General features: G+C 40.7%; 1 protein-coding gene across 1 annotated transcript in view; it reads right to left on the bottom strand.

The window, feature by feature from the left end:
• Positions 1–16,053, bottom strand: part of LOC122554996 (uncharacterized) — a 223,803-nt gene that overhangs the window by 190,301 nt on the left and 17,449 nt on the right. The window contains exons 3-4 of the mRNA XM_087992976.1: positions 9,669–10,307; positions 4,276–4,311 (exon numbers count right to left, since the gene is read on the bottom strand). Of these exons, the coding sequence (XP_087849102.1) occupies positions 4,276–4,311; positions 9,669–10,307 (675 nt within the window). The remainder of the gene's footprint in view (positions 1–4,275; positions 4,312–9,668; positions 10,308–16,053) is intronic.

Here is a 16,053-nt window from a genome sequence, read left to right as displayed (position 1 = left end):
AGTGTAACTCTTGGATCTTTACTAACACTCAGCCTGGCTGTGGAGTCACCCTGAGTGAAGGCATTTCCCACATTCTCAGTTGTCCCCATTCCCAGAAGGTGAGTAAATGTCTTGAGCCTCTTTCTCAATCTGCTGTCCGATAGAAATGTCTCCTGCAGGTCCAACTATCTCTACTCCCAATAGGTTCCCGGTCTCCATGTCCCCCTTTCCCTTGTACTTTCAATGTAATAAATAATATATCCATGAATATTTTATGCCACCAGAGGAGAGTATACATTGTCTCAGACCCTCATGATTTATTGAATATCATGTGAGGTGCCCATAGTTCATTCCTGGGTAATAACGTTCACTCATGAGTCTGGCTGTTCATTTGAGTGGCTTGGCTGGTGATTAGGCTTTATGTTTCAGTAAGACATAGATTGCTTTAGTTCACAGACATAAGAATCAGTTAATTAATTGATTAACAGATTAAGTATGATTATAAATCAAACTATGGCAACTAAAATTTGAATTTTTACAATACAGATTGTCCCAACTGTTTCATGTCTATGTGACTCTAGTCCCACACCAAGGTGATTGATTCTTACCTGCTCTCTTGTGGCCCTGATGAACGATGCATGTGAATGTAACAGCACGAAGAATGTCATATGGACTGCGTCAATCGAGAAGGCAACCCACTACCACTCTCTCAGGGCAAGTTGGTATGGATCAGTTGTGCACACATTCTTAGAATGAATCATTAAAAGCAGCCCCTCAAGTAAAACCCCAATGATAAAAGTTTTACAAACAAAACCAAAGTCAGATGCCATTCTCTCTCTATAGGTCGGCGGTACTAAAGAAACCTTGCTGATATGTAGCTCCAGGTTTGGGCCGTCAGGAATATCCCACATCTGCAGTATTTATTCCAAGTTGGACTTGAGCAGTATTCTTTGATTTTACAAACTCAGATTAATGTACAGATCAATGACAGCCTGGATTTGGAGCGACATAGCATGCTTCCCCAATAAATGCTTACCGAAGTGATGCGTAAAAATAAAAACACTGTAAAGGTTTTCTGCAAAATATGGCTGTTTGAAAATCTTATATTGAATAAGATATCTTATATTGAAAGACAGGGGACTGAAATTCCTGGCTTTGCTAATTTCAATGTTTAACATAAAGGTGACAGGAGTAATAATTTGTGGAGTGTAGATTGTAGTGCTGATAGGGCCATTTCAGATGTCTATTCTACTCTGGAGATCCCTGCCCTTTCAAAAATGGATGGAAGGACATCAGTGAAATTTGAGAGAATAAATAAGATACATATATGGAACTCCTGCAGCTTTCTTGAGCAGTATGGTCAGTGACAAAGTGAGTTGCTAGGTATCTTTCTACAATGACCTTAACGACCTGCTGTGACAAAACTGCTACAAATCCAGTTGTTTCATGGTATTGTATGTACAGTAGTTCATTTAACTGTAACTGTATAATTACTGCACTTAGTTTCTATATTTTATGCTTATAATTTTCAGTGTATCCCTATTAAAATGTTATATGCTAGACTGCATTTTTATGTATTAACTTTCTCTACTTATAATTTCACTCGACAATATATCATACCGTGTTTCAGATTGTATATTTGAATTCTTTTGCCTTTGATCATTTATTGTGGTGTAACTAATTCATCCATTCTCTGTTGTAATGTGCAATATCCTCTTTTCATATCCTATTGTATTCTATTTTATCGTAAAATTCAGTGTCTTAATTTATTTTTCTCTCACTCAATTACCTAACAGGTGGCACAGTGGTTAGCACTGCTGCCTCAGAGACCCAGATTCAATTCCCACCCCAGGCAACTGTCTGTGTGGAGTTTGCACATTCTCCCTATGTCTGCGTGGGTTTCCTCTGGGTGCTTTGGCTTCCTCCCACAGTCCAAAAATGTGCAGCTTAGGAGAATTGCCCACAGTGTTAGGTGAAGGGGTAAATGTAGGGGAATAAGTCTGGATGGGCCGCTCTTCGATGTGGACTTGTTGGGCTGAAGGACCTGCTTCCACACTGTAAGTAATCTAATCTATGGCTGTTTCTTCTCTGCACTGATTTGTAAATTTATTGTGTTATTGAATTTTATTGAAATAAAAATGTTTAGAACTTATATTTTATTAAAATAATGTTGAATATAGGATGACTGAAATTTAGAGGCAGGAGACATATACAAGAATTTGCATGTGTTTCCTCTGGGTGCTCCGATTTCCTCCCACAGTCCAAAGATGTGCAGGTTAGGTGGAGTGGCCATGCTAAATTGCCCATAGTATCCAGAGTGGTGTAGGTGAGATGGATTAACCGTGGGAAATGCAGGGTTACAAGGATAGGTTTTGGTGGTGGGGGTGGGGGGATTCTGGGTAGGGTGCTCTTCGGAGGGTCAGTGTGGACTCAGTGGGATGAAATGACCTGCTTCCACACTGTAGGGATTCTATGATTAGATAACTTAGGTGCTTCAACAAAGTTTCTTTAAGTTTTACATTGCAGGGGTTGATTGAGATTTTCTTTCAATTCGGACTTTCATCGAGCTTTTCAGAGGCCTTCACTGAACAGCTGAGGGTTTTTTTATTCTAAATATAGAAGTAAAACTAAAAAAGTACACATCTTAAAGGGTTTTGTTTTACATTGCTAAGGTTTTATTTTGAAAAGCCGGACAGTACTTTTTTAAAATAAGGAATTGCGCTTTCGTTTTGAGGAGTCCTACATGAGATCAGCTCTGGAGAAGATTGTTTCTCTTCACGGAATTTATTGAAGAGGAGTTGTTTTTGATTGAGATAATCAGCCAAATGGTTGATTTTATTCAAGATGACTCTGTGATTCAAAGGTCACATTTCCCTTCATTTTGAGAGGAAGGGCAAAACTATGGTTAATGACCTCAGCTTGTGTAGAGGCTCATGGGAATATCAGAATTTTCTCTGTTTTCCTTAAAATAAATGGCATGAATCTGTGAATTTAAATTTTTAACATTTATCCCTCTTCTGGGTATATTAACTGATTGTCAAGGTTAAAAGAACAATATTGTCAGTATTTCTGATTAAAGTTTTTTATCATGAATAAAATTAAACTTATTGGAAGCATTTCAAAGCCCAACGTTTGTTGGTGATTCGTTCAAATCAATGAAAGAAAACTTAACTAATAATAAATGTAATTTTGTCTAAAATGTACTTCTGTTCTCCTCTTGGCTTTAATTCAGATTTTCTCAGTATTTTTTCTTTGTTCCTTGTTTGAAATGGGTTCAAGGTAGGGGAGCTGACTCTCAAAGCAATCGGTCATGTAAGGATTCCTACTGGGATTTAAGTTAGAAGTAATGGCTCATTCAATCAGTGGACATTGTGTGCCCATAGTTAAGGTAGACCAAGCTCTACATGGTGTAGTGTTCCATGTGAAACCTGAGGCATAGCTTATAGTTGTGAGGGGATGGACAGCTATGCTGCTATCTATCTCACTAGAACAGCTACCAAATGTGATCTCTGTACTGCAGTTACTGGGCTAGCTTTGGCGTGAGAGATTAAAATGCTATTCAATTCTTATGAGGTGAAAAGAGACGTATTTATAATTTTTGGTTTCGTGTCCTCTCTTTTCTTCTCTGACAGTGGAGACCTGGCAGAAACCTGAATGGCTGGATCACTCAGGAGAAGACAACTGTGGATGTCATGGCTTGACAACTTCAAATAATTTTTGACCATTCAAAGATATATCAAGCTGCATGCTTACAACCCCCAATTCTCCTTCATTAGAGGTTGACCAGTTTAACAGACAAAAAAAGCTGTGCCCTAATCCCGGTTAAACCTTGGATGAGACCTGACAGGGTTTCAGAAACAATAAGGATGAATTTGGTGTGCAGTGTTGTCAACAAATTTGAGGTCAGGTTCAAATGTATAGATAGTTTTAAAAGTGTATAATTTAAGGATGCCAATCATAAGTATATATCTGTCTTGCCAACACTGACAGCATGCTTGGACACAAGCCAAAGGTTATTATGGTATACTTTGAAGTAATTTGCACTCCCAGAGCTTACCAGAACTATTATGAATTGAGGATTGAGATATGAACTCTTCAATTAATTCTGATCCTTGCAAGTAAGCCTTTTAAACTTCTTATTGATTTATTTCATTCTCCTAGTCCTTTTTGACTGTCTTTATTAAAGCCAGAATATATCTTTGCATAAGACCTTTAGAGGTGTTTGGAGAAAGTTTAAGAAAGGTAACATGAAAACAGGAAGTGCCCAAAGTGCAGACATATTGTTTCCCTCCTTACCTGAACGTTTGAATCGAGATTTGAGAACCGTTTTACCTAAAAAATCAGAATGTTGTCAATATTCTGTCGTGACTAAACATGCAGGCGCTTTGCATCCTTCTGGAGAAAGACTGCTTTTATTACTGGCTTCGCTATGAGATACGATGCTGGAGAATTGGGCCACTTTTGACCCTGGGAACACAATTAGCACCTGTGCATGAAATGTCTTTGTCCATCATTTGTTCACAGGCATTAATCTATTTATTCAAATTAGATACATGCTTTGCATTCATAGCCAAGCCTGTAACTTTATTCTTTATGAATAATGCCCAGAGCAGGAGCACAAACCTGGAACCTGTTGATTATATGTAAGAAGTTATTAGGAGCAAAACCAAGTCTGAAACATAGAGTACATGGTTAAAGACCACATTTCCACAATAACTGCTTGTGTGGGGAGATATTAACAGTGGGACCAGGAGTTGGCCATTTCAACTCCTTGCATCTTCTGCACTCAGTTAAATCATGGCTGATCTGCAGTCTCATATTTCTGCCTTTTCTTCATAATCCCTGATATCCTTACTTAAGAAACAGCATCTATCAATTTAAATCCAATCATTCCCAACTATCCATGGCCTTACTGGGAGAGAATTCCAGACGTGTTTAATGAATGGTTCGATCAATTTTGGACGTTAAACAAACAAATCATTGTGTGCCTTTACTATATAAAAATCATTTTTTGGTGATGATCAATTAGAATATGCAGATCCTAAAGTGACACTTGAATGGCTATTAATGCCTGATGAAGGGCTTATGCCCGAAACATCGATTTTCCTGCTCCTCGGATGCTGCCTGACCTGCTGTGTTTTTCTCGCACCACTCTAATCTTGACTCTAATCTCCAACAGCTGCAGTACCCACTTCCGTCAGGCTATTAATGCTACCAAGGAAAGCCAGTCAGACAGCCATTCTTCTGCCATTCACATGAGTTGGGAAAACTCCAGGTACAGGCCCCCTCCTTTGTCCAGCTGTGCACCTTGTAATAGAGAAAGCTACCTTTGTGCAGGAGAAGATTATTGGGATTAGGTGCTTCTGAGATGAGTGGCTGGATGGCCCTGAGTCACCCAAAGGGAAGAAATGAGTGTTGAAGAAACTATAACTGTTTTCTCATGAACCTTCAGCCTGCCCTCTCAGATACTTGCAGATCCTCTGTTAATTGGGGACCTCAGGGCAGGACCTCACACCTCATTTAAGATCTCATACACTAAGAGCAGGAAGTGGAAGACAATTAAATTACTTTGAAATTTTCTTTGAGGACCTAAAGGGCCAGCAAGCTTTCCTTTGCCTTCACAAAATAAAACAGTGGCCCTTCCTTGGATAAGTTTTAGCTCCCCCCACTAACCACAATTCCCATTCCTAAGTGCTGCAATGCATTTACCGTGTGCCTGGGACAAATCTCATGAGTCGCCAATGGAAACTTCCTGCTACTCAAAAAACTGCTTTGGCAATTGGATTGTGAATTTGGCTGGGTGGCCAAAGTGTAAACAAGACTTAGCAAATAAAATCTACCTGGCTTCACATTGATGATGATTAGGTCTGTTGTCTACCATGGACGTTCCTCTCAGCAACAATTTTGCCTCAAGTTTGAACCAACCATGAAATGTTTAACTATAACACTTGAATCAGGTCTTTAGCTCAGTGGTTAGCACTGCTGCCTCACAGCACCAAGGACCTGGGTTTGATTCCAGCCTTGGGTGACTGTCTGCATGGAATTTGCACATTCTCCCTGTGTTTGTGTGGATTTCCTCCCACAATCCAAAGATGTGCAGGTTAGGTGAATTGGCTATGCTAAAATGCCTGCAGTGTTCAGGGAGGTGTTGGGCAGGTGGGTTACGGTCTGGATGGGTTGCTCCTTGGAGGGTCAATTGGGCCTTGTGACATTGCTCACCTCTTTGACAAAGACCAGTTTATTTCATAACGTGGCACATTTAAATTCCCCTTTCACTAGCAGCAGAACAGAATTGATTTACATCCACAACAGAAAAGGTTCTCTCCCATTCTTTCTCCTCTTTGACTTCAACCAAGTTTCCAGAGGGGGATCTGTCCTTCTCCACTCTCACATGGTCACTGAGGACATATATTGCTCTTCTTTCTGCTCCTTCAGTTGAGCTATATAATGCATGTGTCAATATGTTACACATGGGAAGGATTAGATTATTTTCACAGAGGATAGTATACGTTTAGAAAGCCAGTAATTTACTGCATAACTACAAAAGAGAGCTAAACCTGTTCCTAACTAAAGTGAAGTTCGTGGTATTTGAAACATTAAGTGTAATACTTGAGCCATTTAAATCATGGTCAACATTTTAATCACTTAAGGTGGACAGGCAGGGGGAGAATCAGGCAGACATTTTCTAATATTTAGTTCTTAAATTGGCCTCTAATTAGTTATGCTTTCGCCTCTCTCCCAGGAGATTACATGGCAACTGATAAGCTCATTCTTTAGGCCATGTTCTTATATCCAGATGTACATTGGATTAGTGGGATTCAAAATAATCTCGTATGATTAAAGTTTTTGTTTTGGTTCTAAATCGCTTGCAGATTTGTTAAAAGATTAGTTAACATTGTTCATTCCCAGAATATTTTAGTATTTCATGCATCGCAGAACAATTTAGCTGATGGTGTTGTTTAGCTTTGGCTAAAAGTGCTGGTTGTGTGAGATAAGAGAATAATCTATGGACAAAACAATTAGTTGCTTGCTTAATAATAAGCAGATTGACCAGGTGAAAGAAAAACAAAAATCACTGGAGAAACTCAGCTGAAAATTTTGTTCAAACAAACTCATGGCTAGGGATTGTATTTACAGTAACTGTGATCAGACTATAATAATTCAACAAGGACTCTGCTTGTTGGAAGCCTAAGATTTTAAGCTTTCCTTAAGCTGTTGGTAAAAAAATCCAAGTAAAATGGATGGATGCTGGTTATATCTCTACCCAGGATAAAAATGACAAAAATATATTTTATTTCTCTGTATGCTTGTAAATTAGAGAGATTTCAATGTCAAAGTCTGACAAGAGCAGGCGTGATGGGCAAGCTGGTAATATTTATTTTGTCCCATTATTTTTGTGTATTGGTCATCTGAACACCAAGAATGATGCAGATTGTATGAAGAATGAACTATCCTTTGACATACTTTCGAGCTGTGGGATTTCTCATCCATTGTATTGGAGACTGACTCTTGTGTACAGAGGAACCTTGATTATCCGAATACCAATGATCTGAAAATCAGATTATCCGAAGGAGATCTCGAGGCCCCGATGGAAACATTACATCAAAGATGTGTTTCCAGCAGTGATTGCGTCTTTTGTTTACAGTCATTAAACAGGCACCGTCTCCAAATGAGTGTCTGCCTGCGTGCTCTCTCTCCCCACACTTTTCCTGGAGTTCTACACAGGGATGTACCCTAAACCCCCCTTCCCCAGATAATCGCTCCAACATTGTCCTGTACAGGGCAAAGGTGGAACCTGTCAAAAATGTTGCAATAATAGATGTGTGTGTATACGCTCTCGCTAGTTAGAGACTTACCCCACAAAGACAGCTGCTGCAGTCTTGTTGTTTGTGTACAGTCCAGCTGCCCCAGAGAGGGAGCCTGGGGGGGGGGGGGGGGGGTGAAGGGCGGGCAGGGCAGGTGTATGTACGGGGTTGGGGCAGGGGGCGGTACTAGACGGTGTTGGGGGTGGGGGGGCGATATTGGACGGGGATGGGGGTGGGGGGCAGGTGTTGGATGGGGTTGGGGATATGGGGGTGGTATTGGTCAGGGTTGGGGCGGGGGACAATATTGGACGGGGTTAGGGGCTGGGGTGGCGGTATTGGACGGGGATGGGGGTGGGGGGGCAGGTGTTGGATGGGTTTGGGGGTGGGGGGGTGGTATTGGACAGGGTTGGGGCGGGGGACAGTATTGGACGGGGTTGGGGGCTGGGGTGGCGGTATTGGACGGGGATGGGGGTGGGGGGGCAGGTGTTGGATGGGGTTGGGAGTGGGGGGTGGTATTAGACAGGGTTGGGGGTGGGGGGGTGGTATTGGACGGGGATGGGGTAGGGGGTAGGTGTTGGACGGGGTTGGGTGTGGAGGGGAGGTATTGGACAGGGTTGGGAGTGGGGGCAACGGTATTGGATGGGGTTGAGGGTGGGTGGGCGGTATTGGACGGGGATGGGGGTGGGGGGGGGGGGGCGGTCCATGTTGGACTGGGTTGGGGTGGGAGTTCATGAACTGTGTGCTGCTGCCATCTCCTGAATAGGGAGCAGACGTTAAAAACTCCGAGCCCCAGAGGAAAGGCATTTAATCGATTAACCAAATAATCAATTATCCGAACGAGATAGTGCCTGCCCATTACGTTTGGATAATCGAGGTTCCCCTGTACATGGATTTTGATTGCTTACATGAAATACTTACAGAATGTCAGCAGTTCAGATGGAAACTGGACAGTATAGTGTGGGATCATATATCATAATGCTCAAAGATTCAGTGAAGTACTTTATAAGGACTACAGAATATGTAGCTGTTGAAATGAAGTTTATCAACAGGTTTGTAATTAGTTTCCTTGTGTTTTGGGGAACAACTATCACTTTTTTGCAGTGAATGTTGAGCTATGCCAAGTAGTCATAGCCACTGCATCACAAATAATCATTTTCCTTGATTGTGAATTGATTGAACACTTTTATAGAAACAAAAACAGAGATTACTGGAGAAAGTCAACAGGGTCTGGCGCCATCTGTGGAGAGAGAAACAGAGTTAATGTTCTGAGTCTGGTATGACTGTTCTTCTACCTCTGTTCCAAGGAGTGAACTCGAAATATTAACTTTGCTTCTGTCTCTGGACCTGCTGAGTTTCTCCAGGACCCTCTACTTTACCTTTGTTATTGCCAGCATCTGCAGTACTTTGCTTTATTTGAACATTTTCGTGGAATGTGATAGGATTGTTCTGCGGTACTAGGTGACTGGGTGGAACGTGGCAGGATGTGATTTGTACAGTGCTTTGACAGTTTGTGATTGGCTAAAAATGTTGGTAGAATGTCCTTGATAAAGCATAGTTCACTATAGGTGGAAAAAGCAAAAACGTAGCAAAAGATTTTGTAATGTTACTGTAATACTGGTTAATATCCATTAATTAGGAAAAGAGAAAAATTCCCACATTTAAGAAAGAAGAAAATTGCTAACTAGATTTGATGGTCCCAATTTAGGCAGAAATACCACAGGAGAAATTTACCATTTTTTGTCTGAGGAAATAAAATGAAAATGCTTCGCCATGTTAATATGTCACAGTGCTACCGTAACTGTGGCATTACAACTCTAGTTCTGTTCAATTTTGTGAAAAGATCACATCTTAAATTAATGATTTAATGAATGGAGGGATACTTACTGCAAGGCAGTGAGGGATCATATTTCAATATTGATCCCACAAAGTCCCATTGCCGGCTGTCCCAGGTGATGACATTTCCATCTTCACAGTCCAGTTGCAATATCGACTGATGTCCTTTTGCATGATCCCACAATCTGAACAAATACAAATCTCCAACAAATATCTTACGATCCAATCTCAACCGGTCAGCCCTTCGACTGTGCTTTCGACCAAGAACCAAGCTACCATTTTGGGCAAGATTGTAAGCACTGTTCAGTGTTCTTGAAAGCACATGTATTTTATTCAAGTATACATGTGCTTCACGAGTATTTCCATCCCACGTTAAGCACACAGTGTGCCAATTACCTAAGGAAATATCTTTCTCTACATCAATCTGCTTATGAAACAACCAGATTATGGGTTTTCTGTTTTTTATCATGATGCCAAGTTCATGATGGGGTACAGAACGTGCACGTTTCATGTCTGTATTATAGGTAAATGCTACCATCCCATTCTTATTATTCTGCCTTAGCCTGATGTCTATGCAGAGTGTGAAACTACCAAGTGAAGGAATGTTTGCTCCAGGTGACAGCGTTCCATATTCATCTGGTGCATTAAGCTGGAAAACTGCTTTTTGACCTTTGAGCGAAGCGCATGTTCCTGAAGGAATGGGAAGATAAAGAAAACAAAATTAACAAGTGATCATCGCCATTGGAGTTTCAGAACAAAGAAGAAAGACGTTTGAATGCTCAACGGCCAAAAGTCAAAGAACAATTTCTTTTTCATTTGAAAAAATGCTGCTTCCGAATACCATTCTCATCTCTTGATCTAGGTTGGTCTGCTGGGAAAGTGTGTGCACAATAGGAACTTAATTGTACCTTGCCTGTGATAACTCCTTGGTTGAAGACAAGTGTTTTGAAGTAAATGCTCTGGGAAATAGACCAATGAATACTGTACTAGTGAGCAGGAGATGATATACAATCGAATATGACGACCTTTTAAAATTAATTTAAAAGTTTATAAAATATAAAGGATGGGGGGGGCAGATGGGAAAAAGCGAGTGTGATAGCGACAAAAGTTTGATGTGTTTCAATTCGTGGGTGGCATGGTGGCACAGTGGTTAGCACTGCTGCCTCACAGTGCCAGAGACCCGGGTTCAATTCCCGCCTCAGGCGACTGACTGTGTGGAGTTTGCACATTCTCCCCGTGTCTGCGTGGGTTTCCTCCGGGTGCTCCGGTTTCTTCCCACAGTCCAAAGATGTGCAGGTCAGGTGAATTGGCCATGCTAAATTGCCCGTAGTGTTCGGTAAGGGGTAAATGTAGGGGTATGGGTGGGTTACGCTTCGGCGGGTCGGTGTGGACTTGTTGGGCCGAAAGGCCTGTTTCCACACTGTAATGTAATCTAAAAACAACATTTGCTTAAGGTAGGGTCAGAGTTCATAGTGTTGTAGAGATGGAATAATGTATTGTGTGGTCATGGAGAGAATGTGTAAGTATCAACTCTGGGTTAAAAAAAGTAATGCTGGTTTCTGACAGCCTCATTTAAAGCAGTGGGTGTATCATGGTTCAAAAATAACTGGCTCTTCCACTGTTGAATTACTGGAAACTTTGATTTGTCTGCATGACGATTTCACACAAATCTGATAGTATAGGGACAGTTCAGTGACTGCTGTCTTTTCTCCATAAGTATTACCATTACTTACAGGGATGCACGGTTGAATGTTGGTGTCTGTGATAGAAGTTCCAAAATGGCTGTAGTCAAGATCAGTATTTTTAACACTATTTAAACGACGTGGATTAAAATCTTCATTAAAATAATCAAAGGACGAATGAATACTGTAAACAGTTGTTTGCTAATAATACTGGCAGTGTACCAATTACTTGCACTTAACTTCAGTTCACACCAAGTTGTGAAGTTTTCATTTTTGTTTTCAGTGATTTTCTGACTCAACTCATTATCAGAAGCTCACTGCAATATGGCACTTTGTTTGAGCAGGTATATTTATTCCAACTGACAGTGTTTACACTCAAACTCCAAATGCAGTGTCATGCAGGCATTAAGCCATTTAGAAGAAATGGGTTAATAATGACACAAAGACAAAGGTGGTGCCAGTGGATTACATAATAGAAAACTGTTACAGTCCTCTGTTCAAAGATGATTATATTTACACAGCTTGATGTTGTGGGCACATCAAAATTTGAGCTCAATGGCATTCACTTTTTGGGTTCTCTTAGAGATCTGAAATAGTGTCCATGGCTTATTTGTGAGGTGAGTTGTGCCAGATACATAATAATGAAGGCATTAATATGATTTCAATGAATGTTCTCTGAAGAATGCAAGGCAAACAGATCAAGGCATGCTTCAGGGGCAAATGCTAATTTGATACCAGTGGTGCCCCTGGTGCAGCTACATTATTCATATACCCACTGTAGGTTGGTTAGCTCAGTTGGATGGTTGGCTAGTTTGTGATACACAGTAACATCAACAATATGAGTTCAATTCCTACACCAGTTCAGGTTACCATAAATCTCCTGTCTTCTCAATCTGACCCTCGCCTTGGTGTCATGACCTTCAGGCTAAACTTAGCACCAGTTGTCTCTTTCTCTAATGAGAGAGTGGGAAAATGATGACTTTATGTTATCTTTAACGTGAAGGCCAATTCTATACACATTTTCGATTCATTTGTCATCTCCTTAGTTCTATTATTAATTTCCCAGATTCACTTTCTGTGTTCACTAAGTCAATTATTTTCCTTTTTATGAATCAAAACACACCTTATCTGCTTTTATATTTGATCATTCACTTTCGCTCATATTCTACTTTTTCTCCTCCTCTGTAAGCTTTTAGTCATTCCACACAGACTGCCCAGCAAAGACACAAATGAGTAAACAGCATAAAATTGATGCAAAAACAGAAATTGTTGGAGAAGCTCAGCATGTCTGGCAGCATCTTTGGAGAAAAAGCAGAGCTAATGTTTTGGGTCCAATGACCCTTCGCCCAAATATACATTGAATGGGTGTAAGTTCTTTGTATTTCATGGTCATGTACCCATTGTTAGGGTTATCTAATTTAGCTTCCACCAGAGTATTTTTCACTGCGTATTTAGAATGAAGCATTGGTGCTAAATTTGCTGATAATGCAAAGATAGGTAGGAAAGCAATTGTAACGAGAGCAGATGTTTGTAAATGGATTTAAGTAAGTTAAGATAGGCAGAAATTTGGCAAGTGGAATCCACATATTGACAGGAAGACAGGAAAGCAACATTTTATTTAACTAGAGAGTGACAGTAAAATTGGGATATGGATGCTCTAGTTAATGAATCATAACAGGTTAGTATGCTGGTGCAGCAAATGATTAGGAATGCAAATGTTGCTGTTTATTAAGACAGGACTGGAATACAATAGTAGGAGTGTTTTGTTACAATTGCACAGGACGTTGGTGAGGCCACATCTGGAATGCTGTACACAGTTTCAGACTCCTCAATTAAGAAAGAATATAGTTGCATTAGAAGCAGCGCAGAGAAGGTTCATCTGACTAATCCTTGGGATAGACGAATTAAGTTATGAAGAAAGAATGGACACTTAGGAAATGGAGAGGTGATCTCATTGAAACAAATAGAGTCTTGAGGAGGGTTGATGAGGTGGGTGCTGAAAGGCTTAATACCTAGTATGATAGGCTAGGAAAGGGGAAGCTGTTTGAAAAATGTGTGGTCTCCCATTTAAGATGGAGTTGCAAAGAAATTTTTTTCTCTCAAGAGGGTTGCTACTCTGGAATGTTCTTCCTCAGAGAGCAGTTGAGACTGTGTCATTAAGTATTTTTAAGGTTATGTTGGACAGATTTCTGACTGAAAATGGAGTCAAAGAGTAAAGGGGCAGACAGGAGATCCACAATGAGATCAACCACTGAATGGCAGAGCCGTTCAAGGGGCTGATTGGCCTACATTTGGTCCTAATTTTAATGCTTTATATGTTCATACCTAAAGAAGTTTTCAAATTGAATGAGAATAGACCTGCTGAAAACACTTTCATAGAGCTAATTGTGTGCATTGGGATGAACTTTCAGAACTTGTTACATGGAGGAAACTGTGGTTTTCCTTTTCTGTTTTGTAATTGTTTTGTACAACTATGACAACATGATTGAGGTCATTGGACTCAAGCGCTGACAGACAAGTTGGAGTGAGCATCAACTACAGATTGTGTAAAGGGTGTGAATGGAAACACTCCTTAATTTTAACCAGGCAATACCTCAGCATTACGTTAGGCATAATCAATGATCACTTTCCTGGGATGGTGTTAACAGTAAGAGGAGAGGTCCTGACACATTTTATTTTTATTTTTAGCCCAGGCTGGCTGAAATCATAATCACACTGATGTCATCAACCTGTCTTTGGAACAGGTGCTTATTGCTTGACAGAGAGAACATGTGATCTCTATTAACAAACATTAGTGTTAACTGTCAGGTCAAACTGCAGTATCATTTGCTCTCAGACATGGCACTCAAAGAAAATTGATCTATTAAAACTTACTTCCTTAGTTCACAAATATGAAACAATACTGTCCTTTACAGCAATAATACAATGTGGCTCAGCAAGTCAATCCAGTGCACACCCATGAGAATGTCAGACATAGTTCTGTAACATAAGAACTATCAACCAGATACATGGAATAATCATCCAGTGCAGCATATAGGAAATTTAAATCCAATTGATTAAAGAGATCACACAAAAAAAAACAGGCTGGTGCCTGTGAAACTTCCAGATTGTTATGAAAAAAATCAACTTTTTCACTGATGTTCCCAAAGGAAGGAAATTTTATCTGGTCTGGCTAAGGAAATCAATTGATTGTTTGAGTCTCTGTAAAAAGCAATAATAAAATTGGATGGACATAGTCAGCATAGAACGTAGAACAGATTAGAGTGGTGCTGGAAAAGCACAGCAGGTCAGGCAGCATCCGAGGAGCAGGAGAATCGACGTTTCGGGCAAAAACCCTTCATCAGAAATGAAGGCACGGAGCCTCCAGGATGGAGAGAAGTTCCTGATGAAGGACTTTTGCCTGAAATGTCGATTTTCCTGCTCCTTGGATGCAGTCTGACCTGCTGTGCTTTTCCAGCACCACTCTAATCTAGACTCTGATCTCCAGCATCTGCAATCCTCACTTTTGCCACAGAACATAGAACAGAACAGTACAGTACAGGTCCTTCAGCCCTCAATGTTGTGCTGACATTTTGCCCTACTATAAGATCAGACTAACTTACATACTCTTCATATTACTGTCATCGACGTGCCTATCCAAGAATCGCTTAAATGTCCCGAATGAATCTGACTCTACTACCACAGATAGCAGTGCATTCCACGCACCCAACCTCTGGGTAATGAACTGACCTCTGACATTTCCCCTAAAGCTTCCTCCAAACACCTTGAAAGTATGCCCTCCTGTGATAGCCATTTCCACCTGGGAAAATATCTCTGACTATTCACTCTATCTATGCCTCTCATCAGCTTGTACACCTCTGTCAAGTCACCTCTCATTCTTCTTCACTCTAACGAGAAAAGCCTCAACCTTTCTTCATTAGACATGCCCTCCAGTCCAGGCAGCATCCTGGTAAATCTCCTCTGCACCATCTCTAAAGCTTCCACATCTTTCTTATAATGAGGTGACCAGAACTGAACACAATATTCCAAGTAACATCAACATAAATGTTGGAAAAGTCAAAGGCACATCCAGCCGAGTCAACTCTTTCAATGAGAGGGTGGATAGGCTCGAGTTGTTTTCTTTGGAGGAGAGAAGGCTAAGAGACATCTGATTGCAGGGTATGTGATGATGACAGGCATGGATAGAAAGCAGCTGTTCCCCTGACTTGAAGGGTCAATATGAGGGAGCAGAATTTTAAAGTGAAGGGCAGAAAGTTTAGAGGGGATATGAGGAAAAAAAACATTTCACCCAGAGGGTGGTGTGAATCTGGAATGCAGGGTAGTTGTGGCAGAAAACCTCTCAATCTTTAAAAGGTATGTGGATGAGCACTTGAAATATCATTACATTCAAGTCTTTGGGCCAAGTGTTAGAAACTGAGAGAAGTGTAGATAGGTCAGCTAAAAACTGATAGACTCAATGAGCTAAAGGGCCTCTTCCCTGCTGTATGGCTCTATGTCTTTAAACCTGCAGAGTCCTCCTTAATACCATCTCGGGGCTTGTGTCAATGTAGAGGGTTGTCCCAGACAGTAGTTAAACTTTGTCATATTCTAGTCATAGACATAGACATGTTTGTGGAATAACACATTTTGGCTAATGTTCCAAAGTCCTTTACTATTGTTTCTGAGCATGTCCTCTGCCACCAACAAAACAGACTCAGAGATGGTGGCATAGTAGTATACCATCAAATGATAAAGATTTGGTATATCACAGACTG

Source organism: Chiloscyllium plagiosum, unplaced genomic scaffold (genome assembly GCF_037043375.1).
Source record: "Chiloscyllium plagiosum isolate Xiang-an unplaced genomic scaffold, Cpla_swu_hap1 HiC_scaffold_12, whole genome shotgun sequence".
In the NCBI taxonomy this organism is placed as follows: domain Eukaryota; kingdom Metazoa; phylum Chordata; class Chondrichthyes; order Orectolobiformes; family Hemiscylliidae; genus Chiloscyllium; species Chiloscyllium plagiosum.
This window is presented reverse-complemented; position numbering and strand designations above follow the sequence as displayed.